Below are 25,589 nucleotides of genomic sequence, written 5' to 3'. Positions count from 1 at the left end.
CGGTATTTTATTTTTTTATTCTTCTTCCTTTTATATTTTTTTTAAATATCTTTAAATACATTTAAAAAATAAAAAAATATATATCAATACACTAAGAGCACTTCTTTAACTATTAAATAAAAAAAATATAAATATATGAGCGGTCAAAATGAAGAGACAAAACTAAGCGGCATACTAGCATTTTTCAAATAATAATGTTAGGTAAAATTCTTAGATGTATAAGTCTTTTGCAGCTCTTTACAAAAAGAAAAATTCTAAACATAAACCTCACATTCTTGCACACCCACTTAAAAATTTATCATTTTATATCTTTATCCACATAATGAAAATGATTTCAGAAATATTTGTAAGTAAAATATGATAAAAGGTAAAATAACATGTCTTTAAATGGGTGTGTAGGGTGTAAAACTTATGGATAATACAACTTTTATAACAAAATAAAAAATAAATCCATATAAAGGGTGATAGATACAAACTAACAGTCTTTTAAGTGTGATATCAGCCTATCTCCATGTAATAATCATTTTGAGAAAAAATATACTGGTCTCAAAATTATCCAATTTTTTTAAATGGGATATGCAAGACTTGTACATCTTAAAACTTCAAATATCATTTTTTCATAAAAAAAATAGCAGTGCCCATTTTTATAAAGGGTCTAACCTGTATACTTGGATTTGTTCAAATCACTACTCAAACCAAATATGATTGGATGATTTATTTAATACAAGCAGCATTTTTTCTAATGTTTCTGAATTTCCTTCTTTTCCATAATAATGTCTGGTATTATTATCTTTTTTAAGCCTACTGGATATCTTTCAGAAGCCGCAATTCAATGATTCTTGCTTCTCTCAAGTGTTGGAGACAATGTTTCAAGATCTGTTTTTGAGATAAGATTGATTCAAGATTCACACCGTTATGGGCTCTAGAAATTGATCTCGAACGGGAAGATCAACAGGAAACGACATCGTACCAGCTATAGGTACTTGAATTTTTCATACTTTCTCATAATGCTTACCAGCAAGCAACACACCAAACTAAAGCCAGAACAGAAACTAGAATGCATATAACTCTCAGAAATGCGGTATTCTCAACATGCAGTGAGATTAAAACACAAGTCATTATATATTTTCCACAATCCAATCATTCATTGTCTACTTCCCTTACTGTTTTTTTTGTCGAGTACCGACACCTACGATTCTTTTACAACTATATTACATACAAGTTTATCTTTTCTACTCACACTTTCGACTCAGATGAAATCCACTTTGAATGATCCATGTCACCATGTGTTGTCATCATGTGTTATGGCCAGCACCTGACCAATAATACCGAAACAAAATAATTGTTCTGTATGTGCAAGAACAGTGGATAAACCATGGTCAATTTGCTACCACAAGCTGTCTTTAGGCTTCTGAGATTGGAACGGGTAATACCTTAATGGGCGATAGATCTTCTATAGTGCTCTAGTAACGTCAGTTTGATAATAATCAACAAAGGGAAGCTCTATGGAAAATGATCTCAATCTGTCAATATGGTGCATGTCGGTGGAGAGAAATAATAAGGAAGCTGAGAAGACTGGAATAGCTTTAAGAGTTTCTGTTTCCAGAACACTTTATCATAGTATGGCTGCATACACGTCCTTCCAACTTTAGCTTTCAGGACTTCTTTGTCAAGACCTTAAGAGCTGAGAAGACTATTGCTGCACGCATCAAAACCACAAGATAATGATAACAATTTTTACAGAGCATTAACACAAACGAAGACGATAATTTATAGAACATTAAAACCATCCGATGCACATTAATATTATGATTTTGGGTACTTGGGATACCGGAGACAAGATAATGTAATTAGAAACTGATTATATTGTCTTTAAGGAGTACTGTCATTTTCTAAAAAAATCAGAAATAGTGACTAACAATCATAATTAGCTCACAAAGAGTTATTTGATGTACATTAACATGCTGCATTTAAACGCATAAATTAATGTAAAGCTATACACACAGCAGTCAGGTTTCCTAACCAGAATTATCTCTTCCAGCCAATGCCAAGCAAATCTGGAGGAAGAGAAGCAGGATCAAGCTCCCAACAGTCTTTCAAAATCTCTGGAGCCTCATCATTAGAAAGTTTCCTGGCAGGAATCTGGTGTGAAAACAACCGGAGATCATGTTTTTCAAGCAATCTAATAGCATGACACCCAATCTCCCTTCTCTTAAATATTGTCTTGAACCCATCAACCTTCTCAAGATATGCCATGCTTAAACCATACATCTCACTATAACTTGTCATAAACAAAACTATGTCATAGCATCGCTTATCTTTAACAGAGAGATTTCTTCCTTCAGCATCCACAGCTGCCTCATTATATAGAGCCCACACCGAACCCTTCCTTGGATAAATTCTATAGACCTCTCTTGCTTCTTGTTCACAATCCACAATATGCGAAAATACGTTCAGCGAGTTAATGGAATTCTTCCAAGCAACCTTGAATTTCCCACAGGAAATATGAAATCCCATTTTCTCCAAACATATCAGCCCCTCATCCCCATTACTTTGAAGATCCAACCAACTCATCTTCACCTCAAAAGGAATCACTGAAACAATTTCATCAATCAAACCATAATGCCTTGGCATTCCATCATCGTCATCATAGATGGCCCATACTTGTCCTTTCTTAAAACTCCTCTCCACTCTATCCTTGTCAAAATCATAAAAATCAGAATCCTCCACCGACATAATCTCCAAATCCCCACCTCTAGAACTCCTGCGTCTTTCAATTTCCAAACCCACGCTCTTCTTCCTACGCCTCTCAATATCTGAATCTCCACTCTTCTTTGAACTTCCCCGTTTCTCAATCTGTAAATCCCCACTCTTCTTCAAATCCCTTCGCCTCTCCTTCTCTTTCTCCTTCCTCTTCTCTCTTTCATCCTTCTCCTTTTCCTTCATTCTCTCTTGCTGCACCTTCCGCCTTGCTTCCTGCTGCATTTCTGCCAATGTCATCGTCTCCTCCCCAGTTTTTGCCCTCTTCGGCATTGACCTCTCTAACACCTCCCCTACAGTTCTCATCCTCCTCTTCAAGCCCCAACTCCTCAACCTTCCACAACTCCATATACCATCACGATCAACACCATCTTGTTCCCTCTCCAATTCCCCAGCTCTCATTCCACTGCCCATTACACCACTACCCATTTTCGGCTTCGAACCCAAATCCCCAAATCTCTCAACCACACCCACATTTCTCTTCCTCAGTCTCTCACTCCTAACCCTAACCTCGGCGTCTTCCCCACCAGACTTATTACCATCATCGGTCTCAACCTCCACAGCCTCAAAGCTCTTCTTACAATTGGGACACACCAAATTATGCCCCAAATACCTCCTCTCAAACTTGTGCAACAAACGGCACATCGAACATGCCGTCCAGAACGTGTCCGCAGCCGCCAAACCCACAACGTTCTCCTCCTGAATCCTAATCCTGAGCTTCATGTCATACTCTTTCCTACGAATCCTATCCGACAAAAACCGAAAGGCCTCGCTGACGAGCTTAAAGGCTTCTTCAGACCCGGCATAAGGGTTTTTGTCGGGGTGAAGGACTAGGGCGAGTTTCTTATACTGTTTCTTGAGGGTGTTGATGTGAGCAAAGGGTTCTACCTGGAGTATCTTATACCAGTCGGGCGTGAGGGTGTCGGGGGATCGGGCAGCAGCGACGCGGAGGATCTTGAAGGAGGTGACCATTTCTGAGAGGCCGTCGAGGTTGGGGGCGAGTCGCTGGGCTCGCTTGGCGTACTTGAGGGCGGACTTGAGTTTGGAGTTGTTGTATTTGGTCTCTGCTAGTGCTTTGAGGCGCAGCGCTTCTTGTTCTTTGTCCTGCATTTGCTCTGTTTCAGCTGCCATCCTGATTCCTGAGGCCAGAGAGACGGAGAGACGAGAAATGCTGGGCTTTTGCTGGGTTTTGTGGCCGTGCAAGATCGGTTATGAAAATATAAAATAAAACTGCGTTTTCACATATTATTTAAAAAATAAAACTTTTTCAAATTTTCACTTAAATAAAATAAATAATTTAATTTTTTAAAATTTTAAAATAAAAATAATATTAAAAAAATATATTCTAATAATATTTTATTTAATTTTAAATTTTAAATCTCAACTGATCTTATCTCATCTCATCTACGAAAACAAACGAAATTAAAAAATAACTTATTTCATAAAATTAAAAAGATAAATGAGAATTGCAAGAGAACTCGAAGAAAAACCACCCATTGTAGCTAAGCTAGCACAATATATAAAAATAAAAATAATAACTATGAAATGAAATTTGGGGCAAGAAATTGGTACCTACTCATTTCCCATCTTGGTCAAATGAAGAGTCTTTGTTAAGAACGTTCTGGATTGCTAATAAAAAAGGATATGCTAAATAGTAAAATGAATGCATAGAAGGGAAATGAGCTCATAAATTTATATTGTGCTTGAGATATAATGGGTATTCGAGATACCCTTCCTCCAGAGAAATTGGTCCACTGATTCATTTGTTGACGTTCCCGAAATATAGGACAAAAGCTTGGGTGGGGGATACTCATACAAAGCTTCAAACGGAATGAACTTAGTTGAGGTGTGGTAGCTGTTGTTATACCACAATTCAGCTGAAGCTAACCATTGAGATCATTTCCTTGGTTTGTTGCCTGCATAACACCTCAGGTAACCTCATAAACATTTGTTTAGAGCCTTCTGACTCTGGATGGTTGGCAAAGTTGTAGTTTAGAGATAAACTCTATAATGAGAAAAGTGTTTTTCAAAATGAACTGACGAATATAGGGTCCCTATCTAAAACTATTCTTCTTGGTGGCTCATTCAGTTTGAATATTGAGTTTAAGAACACCTGTGCCACAGTAGATGTTATATAGGGGTAAGCTAGGCCATAAAATCCCCAAATTTCATAAATTTGTCCACCACAATAAAAATGGTACTATAGCCTTGGGACATTGAGGCCCTCTATGAAATTCATAGAGATATCTGTCCACTTGATTGGGAATAAGTAAGGGTTTTCAAAGCCCTGCAGGTGGTATGGTTTCATATTTTATAGTCTAGCAGATTTTGCATTCCCTCACCAATTTTTTTATGTCCATTTTCATCTATGTCCAATAAAAATCTTGTTTGGCCATTTGATATATTCTCAAATATCCAAAATGTTGTACTAATTGATGAGCATGTATATAATGAAGAACTTTCTCTTTGAAGGGTGAATCCAAGACTATGACAATCCTCCCCCTCTTAAGAAGCAACCCTTGTTGCAATTGGTAGCCACGTTCATTGTTTTGCCCTTAAGATAGTTTGGTTACAACATCTTTCATCTCAGCTGATAGGTCACAAGTAGACTTGAGCTCCTCAACTCAATCTGCATTTGGAAAAGAAATCATAGCTAACAACCCCTCTATTTTACCCTCCAACTCATATTTCCTTGAGAGTGCATCCACTACCTTGTTTCCCTTCCCTTTTTTTTTTTGTATTGAATAATAAAATCGTACCTCATTAATTTAGTTATCCACTTCTGTTGGACAATAGTGCCAACCAGCTACTCCAATAGAAATGTTAGGGCTTATTGATCTATTTTAATAATAAAAGATTGTCCTAAAAGATAAGGACGTCATTTGTGAATAGTCGCTACTAAAGCTAGCAACTCTTTCTCATATGTTGATAGTTATAATGCTCTTCCTTTTAGAAGCTTTCTCATGAAAGCAATAGGCTAGCCTAATTGCATCAAAACTGCCCCCACTCCTCTCCTACTTGCGTCATATTCAATCATGAAGGGTTGTGTAAAATCTCGTAGCCTGAGGACATGCGGCTGTGTAATTGCCAATTTAAGGTCATGAAAGGCAACTATCATTCCATTTAAAAGCATTCTTCTTTTGTAAATCTGTTAGTGGGGCAGCTATAGTTCGTAATTTCGTATAAGTTTTACGTAGTACCCTCTAAGGCCCAAGAAACCTCTAAGCGACTTTGTATTCACGGGTAGCGCCCAATCTAACATAAAGAAGATCTTGGTTGGGTCAACCTTGTCTCCCTCACTAGCGATAATATGCCCAAGTAGTCAATCTCTTTCATTCCAAACTTACATTTAGTCAACTTGGCAAACAACTTGAGTTGTTGTAAAATCTCCAGAACCCTTCTCAAATGAGTTAAATGCTCCAGCAGTGTTTTATTATAGACTAAAATGTCATTGAAGAAAACCAATATAAACTTCCTCAAGAATGGTCTAAAAACTTGGTTCATCAACCCTTGAAATGTCAAATGGGCATTAATAAGTCTAAATGATAATGAGAAATTCGTAATACTCCTCGTGAGTACGAAATGTTATCTTCTTAATATCCTCATGCACTACTCCTATTTGATGGTACCCGGAGCATAATTCCAATTTAGAAAACACCCTAGAACCGTGTACTTCATCCAGCAACTCGTCAATGACGTGTATTGAAAATTTATTCTTCGTAGTCTCATGGTTTAAGGCCCTGTAATAAACTCATAAATGCCAACTCCCATATGCCTTTCTCACCAATTAAACATGGGATGAAAAGCGATTTGAATTGGGCCAAATCACCCCTGATTGTAACAATTCAATAACAATCTTTTCAATCTCCATTTTCTGATAGTAAGGATAGCGGTAAGGTCTAGTGGAAATGGGTTGTGTCCCTTTCTTTAAAACAATTTTATGGTCATGAGAATGTCGGGGTGGCAGCCCCTGGGGTTGTTCAAACACCCCTTTGAACTCACTCAACAACTTACTAATTTCTGCATCTATGGGCTCGTTTTTTCATTCATCTCCTCGTGGAATAATTGTATTAACAACCTCTTCTCTCTGTATATGGATTTTAAAATGGCCTTGTTTTGACCCTCAAATGAGATATGCTGCAAACCCAACCCTTGCAACCAAACCCTTATTTGGCCATGTAAAAATTCTATTAACAATTATGAAAAGTCCCATATCATAGGACTTAAACTTTCTAACTATTTAACTCTCAATACAACATCACAACCCCAAGAAAAGTACGTAGAACGAGGTCAGAAAATGATGCCCCTGCACCTTAATATTCACCTCATCACAGAGACCTTCATTGTAAATAATCTCCCCATTAGCATTTTTTACCAAAAGATGCATGTTATTATTGATGTGTAATTTGGTTTTGTGAGCAATGGAAGGGTCTAAAAAATTGTGTATACTATCAGAATCAATTAATATGACTACGTTCTCATCACCAATTCTTCCTAAGAGTCTCATGGTGCTAGAGCTAGGAGTACCTGAAATTGCATTCAACGAGATTTCAGGCTCCCCTAAAGCTGGTGTAGACACCACGGTCTCCTCTTCTTCAGTGATGTCTGTTCCTTCACCTCTATATGGCCTTCTCCCGAATCCTCACTACCTTGTAAAAAATAGATTTTAGGGCTTTTGCAATTATGCGAGGGATTCCATTTCTCATCGCAATGGTAAGATAGGCCATTTTTTCTCTTTTCATTCGTGTAACTTGAAGAAACTTTCCTTACTGGTTGGTAATTTTTCTAACCTCTAGTGTTGTTTTCTCCAAATGGTATTTACTGTGAAAGAGCTATTGGTGGAGGTGAGGACAATTTATTTGAGATTTGCTTGAGCCCTCTCTTAGTACTGTGCAACTACTCCTCCTGAATTTTGGCGAGCCTAAAGGCTGCACTTAAATTGATCGGATTCAACATCCAAATGGGCAAGCATATTTCATCCTTCAAACTGCTTAGGAGCAGCTGAGTTTATAGTGGTTGGATAGCCCTCTCAAGTGATTAGATAAGCTCTCAAATTGAGCTTTGTAAGCTGATATTGTGATTGTTTGCTTGAGACGAGAGAGAGACTCCATAGGATCATCTTAAGCTCTGTGTTCGAATTGAACAAGCAAGGCTTTAATGAAGGTTTCCCACGACATAAACTGTCCTGAATCAAGGTCATCTTGATACCATACCAAGACCTCACCATCCATATGGTAGGACACCATTAATAGATGAAGAGCTGGAGATATTTGATAGAACTCAAAATATTGAGTTGTCTTGAACACCCAACCCATAGGATTATCACCCTCAAAATGAGGGAACTCCAGTCTTACACCACGGTTGAAGCAGCCTCTTCTGGAATATCTTGTCCCTCAGCATCATGCATTACCTTAAGCTCTCTATTAGGGATATTGTTTTGATTTGCCATAAAAGTTCTTACTATGTCTGTAATCTGATTCAAGTGTTCCCTCATCTCTAGAATACCTTCCTCATGGGCACCAACCTCCCGCTGCAATGCCTCTTGTTGTTGCTTGGAATGAGTATCGTCAACTATGGGATCATCGGTTCAATGATACCAATTGTTAAGAACCTTTTGGGTTACTAATAAGAAAGGAGATGCTAAATAATACAAGAGATGGATAGAATGGAAATGAACTCTCATAAATTCATATTGTGCTTGAGATACAATGGATATTCATGGTACCCTTCCTCCAAAGAAATTTCATTGAGTTACAAGCTCACAGATACCTCTACTCATTCTCTGACTTTTCCCTTATACATGCGTCCCCCAGCACTTACAAAATAACAACTTGTAACAGAAAGCGGGAAATGATAAAATGACTGTAGGAAATACTAGCTACATAGTAGACACCAAAATGCACAACTTAATTAAAACGCAAAGTTTAACTAAAGATAAAATGCATAGTTTCTTCTACTTCCAGACGACACCGTTTCCTTCTTTACTTAGACTGCACTGTCCCGACGAACTTGTATATTCTTCTTCAACTCTTCTTCCCGTGCGCCGACCAAACATGTCAGTTGGAAAGTAGAAAATTCCATACATCAAGGGTGGCAAGTTGGGATGGGCCAAGGCCCAAATCTAATAAATATATGCATGGTTGCTAAATATGTTGGTGTCAGACGTGTTACTAAAGGACTGCACTAATTATAAATCAGAAAGTAGAAAGAGGGATAATTATTACTTAGTTTTGTGATCAAACCATGGAACTAATAATGAGTGAACTAGTAAGTTTGGATGAGAATAGTTTTGTTATTTTTAATTGTACTTATTTATATGTACATTTCAATTGACTATTCTATTATCATTTAAATAGTAATCATTGATGAAGAAAGTATTAATTTGGTGGAGATAATGTCAATTTAGAAGAAGAAAACATGTTGTTGTGAACTAAGATGAAATGAGAATTCTATAAATAGCTGTGAAATTATTTGAATTATTATGTTTTATTAGATTTTGGAAAATAAGGGAGAAAAAATTTAATAAAAGTATTAGATAGTTAAAATATTATTAGAATATATACATTTTAATATTATTTTTATTTTAAAACTTTAAAAAGTAATATTATTTTTTGTATTTTGTTTAGAAGTTTGAGAAAATTATAATAATTAGATGACAAAGTTGAATATTTGAAATTGAAAAGTGTTTGTTTTTTAGTGATATTGTATAAGAAAATTATGAGAAGTTTTGAGATGATATGAGATCATCCCAGTTCTTCAACAAGCTTTTAAGGTGTCGTTTGGATAGTAAGTTGAAATGAGATGAGTTGTGATGAAAGTTAAAAGTTAAATAAAGTATTGTTAGAATATTATTTTTTAATATTATTATTATTTTGAGATTTTAAAAAATTGAATTGTTTATTATATTTTGTGTAAAAATTTGAAAAAATTATAATGATAAGATGAAATGAGATGAGATAATATAAAATAAAACACTTTCACTATCTAAACAGGGTCATAAAAAAATATCAACATTATCCACCTTGATATCAAGTTATCAACATCATGAGCAAAAATGTAAAAATGAGAGGATGACTAAGGGCATAACCCAAAATAAATAAATAAAAAAAACTAAAAAGTTTATTGAACCAACTAAACTGAATTGATGGGTTTGATCTAGTTTGTAATCAACCCAGCCGAGTTTCCGTTCTTAAGAATCGAAACTGGTTCATTATCAATTTTCATATTTTGAAAATCGATTTGAACAGAATCAAATCGGCGAATCGTATATATATTTTTTAATTTTTATATTATATTATTTATACATATTATATATTAAATTACTAATTAATATAACAAGAGACTTTAATCTTATTAATCATGTCAATTAATCTTATACAATAAAATTAATAAAACATTTGATATAATATAAAATTAATCTTATAAAATCTTAATCTTAAATATGAATATCGTTATTTTTAAGTTATTAATATAACCTTACTTTATATATATATATAAAGTTTCAATTTATATAGTGTATAAAAGATAAATAAAAAAAAAAGATTGGACCTGACCCAAATAAAAAAAATAAAAAAATTCAATTTTAATAATAAATTGATTCATATTAATTCTTAAATTCTCAAAATCACCTATATAGTTCAATTCTAAAATTTATATAAAATGCCAAAATGGGACCAAATCCGACAGGATACGTCCCGAAGGATGACCGACAGTCAGGGGCGAAAAAGAGATTTAGAAAGCACAGAAATGGAAATGAGAAGAAAAAATCCCCCACGGACAGTGGGACACCGCGACACCGTACGGCGACACACAGGATCCATGCCGTGAATCCTCGCTCGCTCTCGCCTTCAACAAAACGAAAGAAACGCATACCCAGACCATTGAACCCTAAATTTCTGATCCCTCCCCTAATTCCTTGTTCTCCAATTCCTTGCCATCCATTTACCATCTTGGCCTAACCTTTTAACTAATTGATCTCCGTGTTCACTTTCTTCGTCTCCGGATTTCTTGCTACCAAAGTGTTGCAATATCGTTTTGGATCAGATTTGGTTTCAGCTGGTCCGAGTTTTGAATCCGGTAACTGAGATTTTCTTTTTGCTACATGGTTCATATTGCTAAATTTCTGTTATGGTAATTATTTGCATGTAGAATACGTAGGAATAGATAGAATTCGTGCAATTTTGAATGTTAGATTTTCTTTTTCTTTTTCTGTTTTGACGTTCAATTGTGGTCAAGGCTATTTATACGACATAGTTGTTATTTTTAGTTTCTTGGGGAGCTACTCGGCGCTGAAACACAACATTTTAATTATTTTATTTACAGTGGTTTTCTTTGTTTCATAGGGAACTTCTGGAGGAAGATAGTGCCTAATGATGTAGGTGGTGCTTTTGTTGTAGTATGGTGCGAGGAATTTTGGAGAAGTGGTGATCCCAAAACATGGGTAGCAGCGACACGGATAAACAGGCAAAAGAGAAGGAGCCAAAGACACCTCCTGCTACAAATTCTACTACTACGCAGGTACTCGAGTAATTCCCAACTTTTATTTATTGATAAGCTTGAGGGTAGTCTCACTCTCATATAGATGATTGCCATTTTTCAATCAATTTTATTTTATTTTTCAGGACCAGTCTTCGACTACTGGCACTGGTGCGGTTAATCCTGACTGGTCGGGATTTCAGGTTCTATAGTGAAAGTCTTTTATTCGGGCAATTATGTTTCATATCATGTTTGTATTTTAGATGAGGTGATCATGTTTTTCCTCAACAGGCATATTCTCCTATACCTCCACATGGGTTCTTGGCTTCAAGTCCCCAAGCACCTCCCTATATGTGGGGCGTCCAGGTATATACATTCTACTTGGATAATATAGGATTTTTGCATTGATTATGATTATTGAACCTTTTGCTTATAATATGGAATGGGATAATTTAATGGTAACATTACCTTTGAGACTGGTTTTTATAATTTTTACATAGATTAAATTTGGGTGGTATATTAACCTTTGAGCCTAGTTTTAAGAGATTTTATTACCAAGAATAGGCACAGGCCAAGTATACAGAAAGTATACAAAGGAAATACCTACTACACTCTAGAAGCAGGAAAAAGACTAAAACAGATTCAGTACATTATTATCATCCCTTACAAAAATTCTAGCCCACAAACACAAAGTAGAAAAGAAAAAATTCCGAAGTTTTCCAAGAGAATGCTTTGTCTTCAAAACATCTCCCATTAATTCCCAGCCAAATACACCACATTAAACACAAAGGAATCATATTCCATCTAGTAGCTACACATTTTTTTCCCTCAAAATCTCTCCAACATGCAAGAAGATCTACAACTTCCTTTGGCATCACCCAATATAAACCTGTCCGACTCAAAACCTCATACCATAAAGACTTTGTCACCTCACAATGAAGAAAGAGATGATTTACAGATTCACCATCCTTCGTGCACATGACACACCAATTAGCAATGCACATACCATGTTTTCTAAGGTTAACCGTGGTCAAAACTTTCTCTAGAGCAACCACCCAACTGAAAAACGTCACCTTAGTGGGAACCTTCACTCTCCAAATGATTTTCCAAGGGAAAGCACAACCAGAATGACAAGTCATCACCTTATAAAAAGAAATAACAAAAAACATGGACTTTCCAGCATGGTCCCACAGTAAACTGTCCTCTCTTCCCTGCATCACTTTTGAATTATAAATTCTTCCCAAAAATCAGAAACATCATTCACTTCCCAGTCATTTACCTCTCTAATAAAGTCAACATTCCACAGAATATTATTATTCATATGTTGGAAATAATCTGCCACAACAGCATTTTGATCCCTTGCAATCCTAAAAAGAGAGGGAAAATCAGATTTGAGAGCTGATTCCCCACACCAAATATCATGCCAAAAAATAATCCTCTTCCCTTCCCCCACCTTAAATGTAATATGTTTCGAAAACTCCTCCCAACCTTTCCTAATGAACTTCCATAAACTCACCCCATACGCTCCTCTAACTTCATTAGAACACCAATCCCCCCACCCACTCCCATATTTTACAGCAACAACATTCTTCCATAAAACATTTCTCTCTAAATGATATTTCCAAAGCGATTTCCCAATAAGTGCTTTATTAAACATCCTCAAATTTCTCACCCCCAATCCTCCACAAGAAATTGGTTGACAAACCTTGTTCCAACTAACCAAATGAAACTTTTTCTCCTCTTCTATACCTCCCCATAAGAAATTGAGATAAATTTTCTCAATTCTTTTTGCAACCCCTGCTGGCAAAGGGAAAAGTGAAAGAAAATACGTAGGAAGATTAGACAACGTTCTCTTTATCAAAGTAATTCGTCCCCCTTCAGAAAAGTATAGTTTTCCATCCAACCAACTTATCATTTTTTCATTGTTTCAATCTAAGAATCTTTTTTTGTTAGTAAATAAGAATTTTATTAAAAAAGGTGAATCCAAACACACGGGACACAGACAAGAGCAACACCTATGCATGATTGTCTAAAGATACAAGGAAATCATGTACATTCATGGCATTAAAGTCTATTACAATCGACCAGTGGAATAAAGTATGAAGAAAAAAGTTCTACTCTTGTCCATTGTCCGTTCACAATCCTCAAAACTTTGACCGTTCCTCTCCATCCATATGCACCACCAAAAGATCAACAACCATTCTGGCATCACCCAATGATGCCCCGCTCTAGCAAAGATATCATTTCCCAAACTCATGGCTACATCACAATGCAATAATAGGTGATCCACAGACTCCCCACTTGTCTTGCACATATGGCACCAATCCAACACAATGAGTCGGCATTTCCTTAGATTATCTAAGGTGAGAAACTTCCCTAGTGAAGCTGTCCAAAAAATGAAGCTTTTAGAGAGGCCTTAGTCTTCCATATATTCTTTCATGAGAATGTTCTTGTAGAATGTTTCATAAGGGACTTATGGTACGACTGTACAATAAATTTTCCCTTCTTGGAAGTGACCACAAAATCGTATTAGCTCCTCCATTCACTTTACAATTATACACAAGATTGAAGAAATCTGTTAATGTGTCAATTTCCTAGTCTTGGGCAGCTCTTAAGGAAAATGATATTCCATTGAGGAGAGCCACTAGATAGATCCATGAGCTATGCTACTGAAGCCTCATGTCTTTGTGCGATGCTGTATATTGTTGGGTAGGCTTCCTTAAGGATTCGACCTCCACGCCATAGATCATTCATGAATTTAATTATGGAAACATCCCCAACTGCAAAACGTGTGTATTGATGGAAGTTTGTCTAGCCTCTTCTTATGTGTTTTCAAAGCCCCACCCCATGTGGTCTACTCACAATCTTCCTCACACTCCACCATATTTTAAATCTATGATAACTCTCCACAATGCTCCCCTTTCATCCTGTATCTCAACAACCACTTACCCAATAAAGCCTTGTTGAAAACCAACAAGTTCTGAATTCCCAAACCCCTTCACGTATTGGGATACAAACTGTAGCCCAATTCACGAAATGAAACTTGAATTCTTCATTTAAATCCCCCTTGTGATACCACATATGATATAGATAAGGGTAGGTGGTGTATGAGATCTCACATTGCTTGGGAAGGAGAAGTTCTTGCTCTTTATAAGGTTCCAATGGGGCTCCAATTGCATCATCGACTAGTCCTTTTGGAGTATAGGCCATGTGGTTTGGACCTTCCATTGGGGCGTTCTAAATGGTATCAGAGTCTATCCCAACCAGAAATGTGGGACTTGAGCCGTGTCACCTACAATGGACAGGCCCGACGAGGACGTCGAGAATTTAAGGGGGGTAGATTGTGATACTCCATATGATATGGATAAGGGTAGGTGGTGTAATGGATCCCACATTGCTTGAGAATGAGAAGTTCTTGCTTTTTATAAGATTCCAATGGGGTTCCAATTGCATCATTGACTAGTCCTTTTGGAGTATAGGCCATGTGGTTTGGGCCTTCTCTAACCGGTAAGCCACCTTACATGGTATTGGAAATACAGAAAAGAAGTAAGTAGCCAGGTTGGATAGAATACTTTTTATCAACGTAACTCTACCACATTTGGTCAAATACATCCCCTTCCAACTCGCTAGTTTCCACTCCATTTTTTTCAACACCCCATCCCAGAGAGATTGCAGCTTAAAGGAAGCACCCAAGGGAAGACCGAGATACTTTATTGGCAAGGTAGAGACTTTTCACCTCAGAATGTTGGCGAAGCTCAAAACACGTGGAACATTTCCAATTGGAACTAATTCTGACTTGGAAAGATTCACTTTCAATCCCAATGCTACTTCAAAGCAAACTATAAGAGCCCACAAAGCTTGAATGTGATTGTGGTCAACACCACAGAATATAAGAGTGTCATTTGCAAATAAGAGGTGGGTCATCTCAAGTGTGCCAATTCTTGCATCCCTTACTATAAAGCCAGATAGGAATTCACCTTCCACAAGACCTGTGATCATTTTACTAAAAGCTTCCATTATGAAAACAAACAGTAATGGAGATAGGGGATTGCCTCAATCCCCTCGAACTTCCGAAAAAGTCCAGTGGAGTACCATTCACCAAAATGGAGAAATGTATGGTAGATATACAAAATTTGATCCAAGAGCACCATCTCGCTCCAAGTCACCTTTCAAGCATGTGTAACAAAAAGTTACAGTTAATTCGATCATATGCCTTTTCCATGTCAAGTTTGCATAATAATCCTATATCGTTCATTATCAAAAAACGTTTCAATCTAGAGGTGAATATGAACCAGTTAGGCTATGTGGAAATTCTAGGTTTAAAGCTCTATTGAGCGTAATTATCATTTAGTTCAATGTTCATTTGGTGTTTGACAAGTCAATATTCTAAGCTTAACTCACTTCAAAAGTTTATATGCTCCATTGTTATTCCTTGTTCACTTTTAATGATTTGCATCTATGACTTTCTCTTGATCTTGGCAGTATTGCAGAAAGTCTGTTCATGTTCTTCTGGCTGGAATTAGTAAGTTTAACATAATGTTTTATTGCAGCATATAATGCCTCCCTATGGTACCCCTCCACATCCATATGTTGCAATGTATCCCCATGGTGGCATATATGCTCACCCATCTATTCCTCCGGTATTTTCTTGTACAAAATGGTTTAGTTGCAGTCTCAAATTTTTACTATAGTCTCATGTTCTGTGTGTGAATAACAGGGACCTTATCCTTTTAGTCCTTTTGCTATGCCTCCTCCAAACGGCATGCTTGAGGCTACTGTGAGTTTCCTACACTACTGTGTTTTATGTTTTCATATTGGAAAGGCATGCCTTTGTTTGTATAAGTACATGATAAGTAACTTTGAATTCACTCTTAGGGAAACACAACTGGCAACATGGAAGCAGATGGTAAACCATCTGAGGTGAAGGAAAAGTTGCCCATCAAAAGATCAAAAGGAAGTTTGGGCAGTTTGAATATGATAACAGGGAAGAATAATGAGCATGCTAAAACCTCAGGTGCATCTGCTAATGGGGTTCATTCTAAAAGGTAAATGAGCTATGCTTATTGATAGGATGGTTCTAAACAATTTTTTTAGTAATCAAGCTATGCCTAGTGTTAGTTGGATGATTTTGACTATTGACTAATGTTTAAGGGTCCAAGTTAATTATTATTGAATGCTTACTCTTTGAGACTTTTGGATAGGAGGGAAGGGGGTTTGGGGGTTCTCTCTTCACTTCCATCCCCAATACAGTTCATGAAAATTCATGATTGTTGTTAACTTATATACCTCTTATATTTTCAGTGATCATATGTTATAGTCTTCATGGTTTTAGGGCCTGAGAATCTTTAGCTGCGGTGATGATTCATTTTCCTTTACATATATATATATATATATATATTTATTTATATATTGCCTAATGGACCTGTCGTTACTGAAAAAGTTGATCCTGTTCTGATAGTGCATATTGCTGAGTATGTTAACATCTAGTTGTCATTGCTGTATTTAACATTGTTACAAAACAAAGTTCTTTAGCTTATGAGGAATAATTTGGGACATGCAGTGCTGAAAGTGCAAGTGAAGGTTCGAGTGAAGGAAGTGATGCAAATTCTCAAAGTGTATGTGCTTTTTCACTTGGTTCATTTATTTTGCATACTTGCTACACTTTTTATTGATTTGGGTGGGCTATGGACCATGCTAATTGCATTTCTCTTTTTCTGATATGTAACTTTCTGTGTCATGAGTATATTGCTCCTATCTTAGTGCATCAGTGAAGTTTTGGTTTTTAATATTGACCCAATGGGAGGGAATACATGGCATGGACTTTCTTTGTAAATTTAAGTAAAGCCCAAACTACATTTTAACGTATATTTTCTTGTAAGTATTCAAATATTTTTTTATTAAATGTGAGAGGCATATCCCAAGTAAATAGGGAAATATACAAGAGGAACACCGAACTAGATATTGAAAAAGAGACGAGAAAATCATGAAACTCAGCCCTAAACTCCATCGAAGTTGCTCAAAGGAACCATATTTGGGATTGTATTCTAAAAAGACTGATCAATGTCTTAGTTAGAGATCCTTGGAAACATTATAAACTGCAAGAAATTCTCCCTTTCAAGCAATGCGAGATCCTATTCACCATGCCTGCATACTTGATCCAAGTATTACAATATCCTCCGCATAAACCTTCGAAGTCCTCATGAGGTCAATCGTTGTACATGGCATGGTTCAAGTATCGTATCTCTAATTGCTAGGACTTTGATACCATTTGTAACGACCTAAATAAAATGAAAACTATATAGGCTTGTATTAAAAAAGGACTAGTCACTGTTACATCTGGAAACCCTATGAATCATTATAAACTATAAGAACCTTTCCGTACTAAGTAATGCTCAATTTCCGTTCACCACCACCCTCCTATACCCACTCCTGGATGTTACATTGCTCATTGTGTTGTATTGCTACCACTAATATGCTGAAAAATTTTCTTTTTATGAGATCTTGATGGTGGTTGGTACATTATTGATTTCTATCTTTTTTCCTGGAAGAATTGGTTTTTCACTTTGTTCTTTTTCCTTATTTGAGCTAGAGATATTGACCTTTTTGACGATAATGCTTAAATTTGAGTCATCTTGGGCTTTATTATGTCCAATGTACGAGATGTTGTTGGCATTGTTTTGTAAGCCAGAGTTTCTTTGGCTATGTGTATGGGGTGTTAAATGCTTTGGCCTTTAGAAACAAACTAGTATTCTGACAATCAAAAGATCTAGGTGGGTCTCTGATCTAACCATATAACTACCCTTATTTTGGTAATCTCATATAACTACTACTAGATCTTGATGAAAAATTGCTCTAGTTGAGTTGATGCTTCAGCTGTGTAAAAAGATCTATGTGGAATTGGTTGATATAAAGGCTTTAACTGAGTTGGATTTAATGATTGTCGCCTCCAACGCAAGGCTGTCACCTCTAATGAAACGACCCATGGGCGTGGCTGTGGCTTGTTTAGTCCCTACACCCACGGCAGTGCCGTGGGTCTCTATCTCTGATACTTAGACCCACGGTGCTGCCTTGGGTCTGAGATTTGGTATTAAGATAAGATGTATTCTGATCTTGATCAGATTTGATAGATCTAGCCACATATCTGTGCGATTTAGATGGTTTTTGGTTTGTTGGATTGTTGGTTGTTTTTGGACTTGGAAATTCCGGATGGTGGGTATGGACCGGGCTGGGGGAAAAATAGCCACCCTGCCCAAGCGAGGACAGGGGGTGGGGAGGGTAGCACCCCTACTCCAAAGCCTTGCTAGAAATGATTGCTGATTATCCATCCTGGTGGTGGTAACACATGTATTATGCGTGAACTGCTTTGTGGTGCTTTGTGTTAGTAGTTATTTTCACTAGTTCTTTGGAATACCAATTTTACTTTCATTTTTGAGTCATTTTGCTACTCGTGTTTCATCTATAGTTTGTCTTCTTAGTTTTAAGGGGGCAAAGCATTAATTAAGGTGTCATGCTACACTTATGCGAGGCTAAGCATCAAAGTATGAGGTGCAGACACTTTGAAACACTCTGTGAATGGTGAATATTGATAAAAGGAGTGGTAAAACAGATAGAAAATAAATTCATAGAAGGTTTATGTGGAGAGGTTAACTATAATTCTTTCTTAGAAAATGTAAAAGTACCTTATATTGTTTGATCACTATTTTTCACAACTGAAAGCATAAATGAGAACAATAATGATTAATTATAGTTTCAAATTGATTATTTCAGTTCTTGATCTTTTTTATTTATGCCAACGTGCATTTTTTAGGTGTATGCTAAGTTAGCCAAGTCTTCTTTGACTACCTTGCTTTGAGGTTAGTTTAGAGAGATCTTCTTAAGATGCATTCTACTGATGGTCACCTAAATTGGCATGTTGTTATTTGTCCAGATTAATGTTTGTCTGTCATCATCACATGGGGAAATCTTGTGTAGTTGGTCGTCTTTTGTGCTCCTCTTCTCTCTCTTTCCAGTTATAGGAAAAGTCCTACATCTTAATTTCTTTGGTTTTTGTAGGACTCACAACTGAAGTCAGGGGGTGGTCAAGATTCTTTTGAAGGTTCAATAATTTTCTAGTTTTCAAAGAAAAAGATGCGATAATAATATTTTCTTCTGCTGTTCTATAGCTGCAATGATCTGTGTTAATGAAGAATTCATGTGTCTTTTTACAGCTGAAGCATCTCAGAATGGCAATTCCGTGCACGGTCCTCAAAATGGAGGACCAAATACACCTCATACAATTATGAATCAAGCAATGGCTATGGTGCCGATGTCGGGTGCAGGTGCTGCTCCCTTATCTGTTGCTGGTCCCACGACAAATCTAAATATCGGAATGGATTATTGGGGTGCTCCAACTTCATCAGCCATACCTGCAATGCGTGGGAAGGCTCCTTCTACTCCTGTTGCAGGAGGAATTGTTACTGGATCACGGGACAATGTTCAGCCACAGATTTGGCTACAGGTGAATCCGAATCAATGAATTTTTGATACTTCACTTTGCTTGCTTAAATCATGGTTATCTTCAATTAGTAAAAAAACTTATGGATCTTCTCTATGGACAAAGTAAGAGAATTATATGAATTTTCCTATCCAGAAGTTGGGAGTGCTTTCTATGAAACATGGTGACAACGGAATATATTATCTTTCTCGTTAAAAGGAAAAAAGTCTCTGCATGCTGAAAATATTTAAGTTGCTTGATTGTCTTATTTGGGTGTGTTAAATCACCAATTATTCCAAAAGCTTAAGATGATGAGAATGGATGGATTTAATCATTTTAATTATATTCTATCACTCTCTCTCAAGCGTGGGTCAATATATCCCTTAATAAGTGAACCCAACACGTGGAATATTTAATTGAAATGTGAGGTGAAATGTGGAGTCAAGGTTTAGGCTCAAAACCTTTGTTCTAATACCATATTAAATAACTAATTGTTTCGAAAGCTTAGGTTGACAGGAAGAGGTGAATTTAATTATCTGACTTATATTCTAATAGGGTGCATTGATTTTTATAGTTTTATTTTCCTTGTCAATAAATCAAAACAAGTTACTTATAAAAAAAAAAAAAAAAATCAAAACAAGTTTATTAAAGAGATTGTTTCTTATGGTCTCCATGGTTCTGTTGAGTAATGATTTCAATATAGATAGGCATTTTCATGTCGTGTGAATTTTCCATAATGGTTTGACTTGCATTAAACAAAACAGTGGCAGTGCTATAAGAAAGAATGGTTTTAGTGAGTTGACTACTTAACTACCATGAACTGATGATATCTGTGGTGCTTACAATATTATTTTTCATTTAATGTCATTTCCGTATAATCTATAGGATTTTCTTATTCAACTGAGGGCTTTTTTGGGAAGTGAGATGATCTCATTTCATCTCATCTCAAGACTTATCATAATTTCCTTCCCAAAGATCACTCAAATACAAACAATTTTCAATTTCAAATTTTCAACCTTTTCATTTAATCATTATAATTTTCCCAAACTTCCAAACAAAACACAAATAGCAATACCACCTTTTCAAATTTCAAACCAAAAATAATATTAAAAAATAATATTATAACAATATTTTAACTTTATAATATTTTTATTCAACTTTTTCTCTCTCATTTCCCAAAACCCAATAAAACATCTTAACTCAACTATTTCACTACTATTCACAGAATTCTCATCTCATCTCACTTCCTAAACATTTTCTTAATCTTTTCGGGGAGTATTATTAATGTATCTGTTGCAAGGCTTCTTTAAAGCGTTGGAATTACCAACATTCTCACTTTCAGGTTGTATTGAATTGAGATATTGATGTATTTTCTTGTGGAAAAAAATATTTATCATCTTTAAGTTTTAACTTTTCATTTTGAATGGTGGCAAAACTGGCACCAGGTTAAAGATTTAAGAAATAATTTTGACTATTGTAATGTGTAAATTTGGTTTATTTAATTCTCTCTCGCACACTAAACTGAGTCTAGAATATTGACGTCACATCTGGATTCAAACTTTTTAAATGAACTTTTGGTGCTCTGCTCTTTTGCTTTATAATTCATATATATATTGTGTTTACCTATCAATATATATATATATATATTTATCTATATTATCTATATTTATACTGTATGTAGGTGTGTCTATATATATATGTATATAATTTTAGATTTTTTTCCTAGCAAGGGCTTTCAGGCTGGCCAATAGGTATTTTGCAGCAAGAGATTCATTTTTGAAATTTCAAGATGTGTGCTTAAGCTCCTGTTTAAACTCTTAAAAAGCAATGTTTTTGTGCAATCATTGGCATAACTTTTAGTTGGATTTAACACAAAAATGAGCTAGAAAACCTCAGTTGGTATAGAAAGGGATAAGAGAAAGTATAAATAATAAGGAATAAATAATCTATATTTTTAACCAAGCTGCAAGTCAAGAGTTAGCAGTTTTCTTCTGTCTTTCAAATTTGATTTCATGTTTTATTGATGCTTGTGATGGATTGTGAATGTTATGGACGTAACCATGGGAAGTTTTCCATTTGGATCATCTTCACAGTGAGATATGTCATTTAAGGCTTTTTTAGTGAAGTGGTCCTGTCTCTTATGTTTTTATCGCTTCTTAATATTGATACTCCTTCTGTTTCACTAAGTTTGTCCTCTCTGCAATTTTGGTTACCCCCACATGTTGACCATTCCGATTTCCTAAGCTATTCATCCCACAAGTCATCTTCCCCTCTTGTCTTATAGTAGTGGTAAACAATGGAAGGAAAGTTTTTTTTTAAAGTAATAAACTTTATTGATCGAATGCAACTAGGCAAAGCCCATGTACACAGGAAGTATACAAAAGAGACACCTAATTACACTCTAGCAAGCTGAAAAGAAATAAAAAACTCATGAACATTCCCTCCCTTTAGTACAATAGCAGAAAACCATTGAACCAAAGAAAATACAAAAAAGTTCCAGATTTGCCCCACTGTTCTCTCCTTGTTGTTGAAGCATCTCTCATTTCTTTCCAACCAAATACACCACAATAAGCACAAAGGAACCATCCTCCATGTTGCTGCCAGCTGAGAGCTATGATGTTGCCTATTCCAACATGCTAGGAGGTCCACCACAGTCTTGGGCATAACCCAAGTCAACCCAGCCCTACTGATAATGCCATCCCATAATGGGAGGAAAATGTTGGAGAAGAAAATATAAATAAGACTTCTATAGAGGAAAATGTTAACGGCATGGGATGTCTGCTTTATATGTTACAAATTGTATTATAATCATTAATTGTGTATCTAGTTTCTTTTATTCTTACCTATCAAAAAAAGTGTGTATCTAGTTTCTGTGTTGATAATATTGAAGGATACCATGTTTCCGTTAAGTGAACACCGAAGCTCTTTAGCTTTTTCACCCGCTGATCAGCAAGTTGTTATGGCAAACAACCATTAGTTTTTATCCCTTTTCTTCCTTTCTGGTTCTTGTTCATGCTTTTCATTTGGGTCGTTGCAAGCTAAATTTTGAAAAAGTTATCTCGGTATTAGGGCTGCAAATGGTCCGGTCCAGCGATGGACCGAATATTTTCGGTCCATCATTTTTCCGGACCAGACCGGACTGAACACCCAAAGGGACCGGACCGGTTCAGTCGGTCCAGCCTTTTTTTTTTTAAATAATTAATAAAAATTTTTTATTTAAAATACTAAATTAAATTAAGTGACTTATTAATGTGGATTATGTAACAAACTCAATAAAAAAATATTTGATATGGTCAATGATAATAAATTAGATGAAAATTATATTATTAATTTATATAATTACTATATAATTAACTAATTGATATTATATATTAGTTAATTCATAGAATATTAACAAGTGTAAATAACATATTTAAAATTTTATATTGTTAATAGTGATAGGTTAGATGAAGATATATATAAAATATTGTTAATTTATAGAATATTAACAAGTATTAATAATATATTTAAAAATTTATATTGTTAATTGTACAATTATTATACATAAAATATATATATTTTTTTATTTTTCATTTGGTCCGGTCCGGTCTGGAAAAATCCTGGACCGTGGACTGGACCGAAACTTTTCGGTCCTCTAAAATGTGGACCGGACCAGACCGGTCTAAGTCTCGGTCCGGTCCGGTCCGGACCGAAATGGTCGGTCCGTTCGGTCCGACTAGACCGTTTATCATCCCTACTCGGTATTGTTACAAGTTCATAACTTCTAGTGAAGTTATAATATTAGGTTAGCACTTTGATTTTGAAAGTTTGTTGAATATAATGCGAATTTGATGTTCTAGTTTCTTTTGCATCATGCAAAGCTTCTTTTCTTTTAGTGGGCAAAATAAAAAGTTAGTTGCTAACCGGGATTCAAATGTTGTGATGATTTTTCATGCTAAGGGCTGGGTGGGTGGGATACTCTTGTGTGTGTGTGTGTGTGTGGGCTTTGTTTCTCCTCTTCATTGCTTGTTATTGCTTAATCCTTGGTCATTAATTGGATCTAAATGGAACGACAACTATTTTTCTTCCAAATTGCAGCATTTTCTTTTTCTAAAGCCTTGCTGTTGTATGTATGTTATGCTGCGCATCTTATCCATTTTGTGGATTCAGGATGAAAGAGAGCTTAAGAGACAAAGGAGGAAGCAATCAAACAGGGAATCTGCTCGTCGATCCAGATTGCGTAAGCAGGTAAGGAAGCGGTCCTTATATCTGTTTATCCTATCTGGCTACCCTGGATCACTTGCTGGCCAATGAATTCCATGATTATTATATGTGCATGATTTTGAGTCAGGCGGAATGTGATGAGCTGGCCCAGCGTGCTGAATTGATGACAGAAGAAAATGCCAATCTCAGATCAGAAGTGAGCCGGATCAGGAGTGATTATGAGCAGATTCTTGCGGAGAATGCCTTGCTTAAGGTGATGGTCGGGTCACGGTTTAATTTGATGGGTTTCTTTCACTTGCTAATTATTTTCTGTCAAAATAAGTCTATTCTCGTCACAAATAGTCATTTTTGTCGTAAATAACTCGTCATAAATGTTCATTTTTCTTATAGTGTTGGGCTTATGTCCTTACCAGACTTGACCTAGTCCCTGTCCATGCCACAAGGAATGAATTGACTCTAGGTTTGGTATGTAAGTAGTATGGCAGAAGTTCATAACTGTTTGGACGGTTGGATGCTGTATATCACTGGAGCGTTATTTAGAACACAATTGACCAAAGCTGATGGAGTCCTAACTATTAACATCAAACGCCCACCCACCCACCCCCTCCCTCGTCTTTCTTCTCTTCCCCTAAAAGTTATAAATAAGCTTCTGCTTGCTTAAATTTGCTCACTCGCTCATTTTTCAAAACTTTGTTTTTGCAGGAGAGACTTGGGAAGGTTCCTGGGCACGAAGATCCAAGGTCTGGCAGGAAGGACCAACACTTGAGTAGTGACACTCAACAGACTAGGCAAACAGAAGTTGTGCAGGGTAGCCACTAGGATGAAGCTACCTTGCTTTACGCAGCTTTCGGGGAGTATAACCTAACAAAATTTAGTAAATAGGAAGTTCATATTTTGCATAGAATGTAGTTTAAACTATTATATTTGACCTTGATAGCGTTAGGATCTGTTTGTTTCATATTATTCCTCATTTGTAATTTAACCCATCTGTAACATTACAAGACCCGGATGGTGTGTCCAGCTTGAGACTTGTGTCACTACCCATAACTGTTTTCAAAAGGGCAGTTTTCACACTTATCTCGGTAATAGAGTGGTTAATGCAAGTGTAACTTGGATGGATGGAAATGGAATTAATGAACTCTTTATGGTTAACTACTAAAAGCTGAATTAATGAAAGGTATTTTCTCCTTTATTTTTTCCCTGATTCCATGGGCAGAACCCCGGTTCTATCACTTTCTTGCAGACTTTCTAAAAGCATAGCACACCATCTAGTTGCGTGCAAGAGCTTCAATTGTGTAAAATGAGTTTGTTGGGTTGGGGTTAGACTAGACCCTTCCTTAGTTTGGTTCCTATTGATTCTTGTATGCTAGAAAGAACTTTACCATTGTACCAAAAATTTTTCTTGAACAGGAGGGGATTGCTTTACATCATGTTACTGGCAGAGAGTCAGCTGTTGTAAAAATCCCTTTTGCTCAAGTCGGGCTTCTTATGGCAATGCTGAGTGGGTATTGCCCCCCACCATTATTTGATGGATGTCTTGTCTGATACCTCTCATTATTTCCTTTGACAAGAGTTGCTGACCTACTACTACTGATCAATGCATTGCTTGCCAATATGATCTTCTGAATCCAATGTTCCTTGGAGTCTTGTACCTCTTTAGGCCAGCAACACATTCAAG

General features: G+C 36.2%; 2 protein-coding genes across 5 annotated transcripts; one reads left to right on the top strand and one right to left on the bottom strand.

Annotated features, from left to right (window-relative positions):
- Positions 1–1,035: 1,035 nt before the first annotated feature.
- On the bottom strand, positions 1,036–3,954 carry LOC109002128. Of its 2 annotated transcripts, XR_001997974.2 has the most exons (3): positions 2,024–3,954; positions 1,434–1,699; positions 1,036–1,315 (listed from the first exon to the last, which is right to left on the bottom strand). XR_001997974.2 is itself a non-coding variant. In XM_018979747.2 (2 exons), the coding sequence occupies exon 1, from the start codon at positions 3,889–3,891 to the stop codon at positions 2,029–2,031; it is 1,863 nt and encodes a 620-aa protein (XP_018835292.1). In that variant the 5' UTR covers positions 3,892–3,954; the 3' UTR covers positions 1,036–1,699; positions 2,024–2,028. The 2 variants fall into 2 exon arrangements, 1 of the variants encoding a protein (XP_018835292.1); XM_018979747.2 differs by having other exon boundaries at positions 1,036–1,699.
- Positions 3,955–10,453: 6,499 nt separating this feature from the next.
- Positions 10,454–25,103, top strand: LOC109002129 (bZIP transcription factor 16-like). Of its 3 annotated transcripts, none has more exons than XM_018979748.2 (13): positions 10,454–10,836; positions 11,103–11,277; positions 11,382–11,438; positions 11,527–11,601; positions 15,786–15,875; positions 15,953–16,012; positions 16,111–16,280; positions 16,796–16,850; positions 19,288–19,330; positions 19,443–19,732; positions 23,858–23,935; positions 24,039–24,164; positions 24,614–25,103. In XM_018979748.2, exons 2-13 carry the CDS (start codon positions 11,197–11,199, stop codon positions 24,728–24,730), a joined length of 1,242 nt encoding a protein of 413 aa, XP_018835293.2. In that variant the 5' UTR covers positions 10,454–10,836; positions 11,103–11,196; the 3' UTR covers positions 24,731–25,103. The 3 variants fall into 3 exon arrangements, with proteins under 3 accessions (XP_018835293.2, XP_018835295.2, XP_018835294.2); XM_018979750.2 differs by having other exon boundaries at positions 10,466–10,836; positions 11,157–11,277; positions 24,614–25,030; XM_018979749.2 differs by having other exon boundaries at positions 10,466–10,836; positions 11,083–11,277; positions 24,614–25,030.
- Positions 25,104–25,589: the final 486 nt, after the last annotated feature.

This window comes from Juglans regia, chromosome 2 (genome assembly GCF_001411555.2).
Source record: "Juglans regia cultivar Chandler chromosome 2, Walnut 2.0, whole genome shotgun sequence".
Classification (NCBI taxonomy): Eukaryota; Viridiplantae; Streptophyta; class Magnoliopsida; order Fagales; family Juglandaceae; genus Juglans; species Juglans regia.
This window is presented reverse-complemented; position numbering and strand designations above follow the sequence as displayed.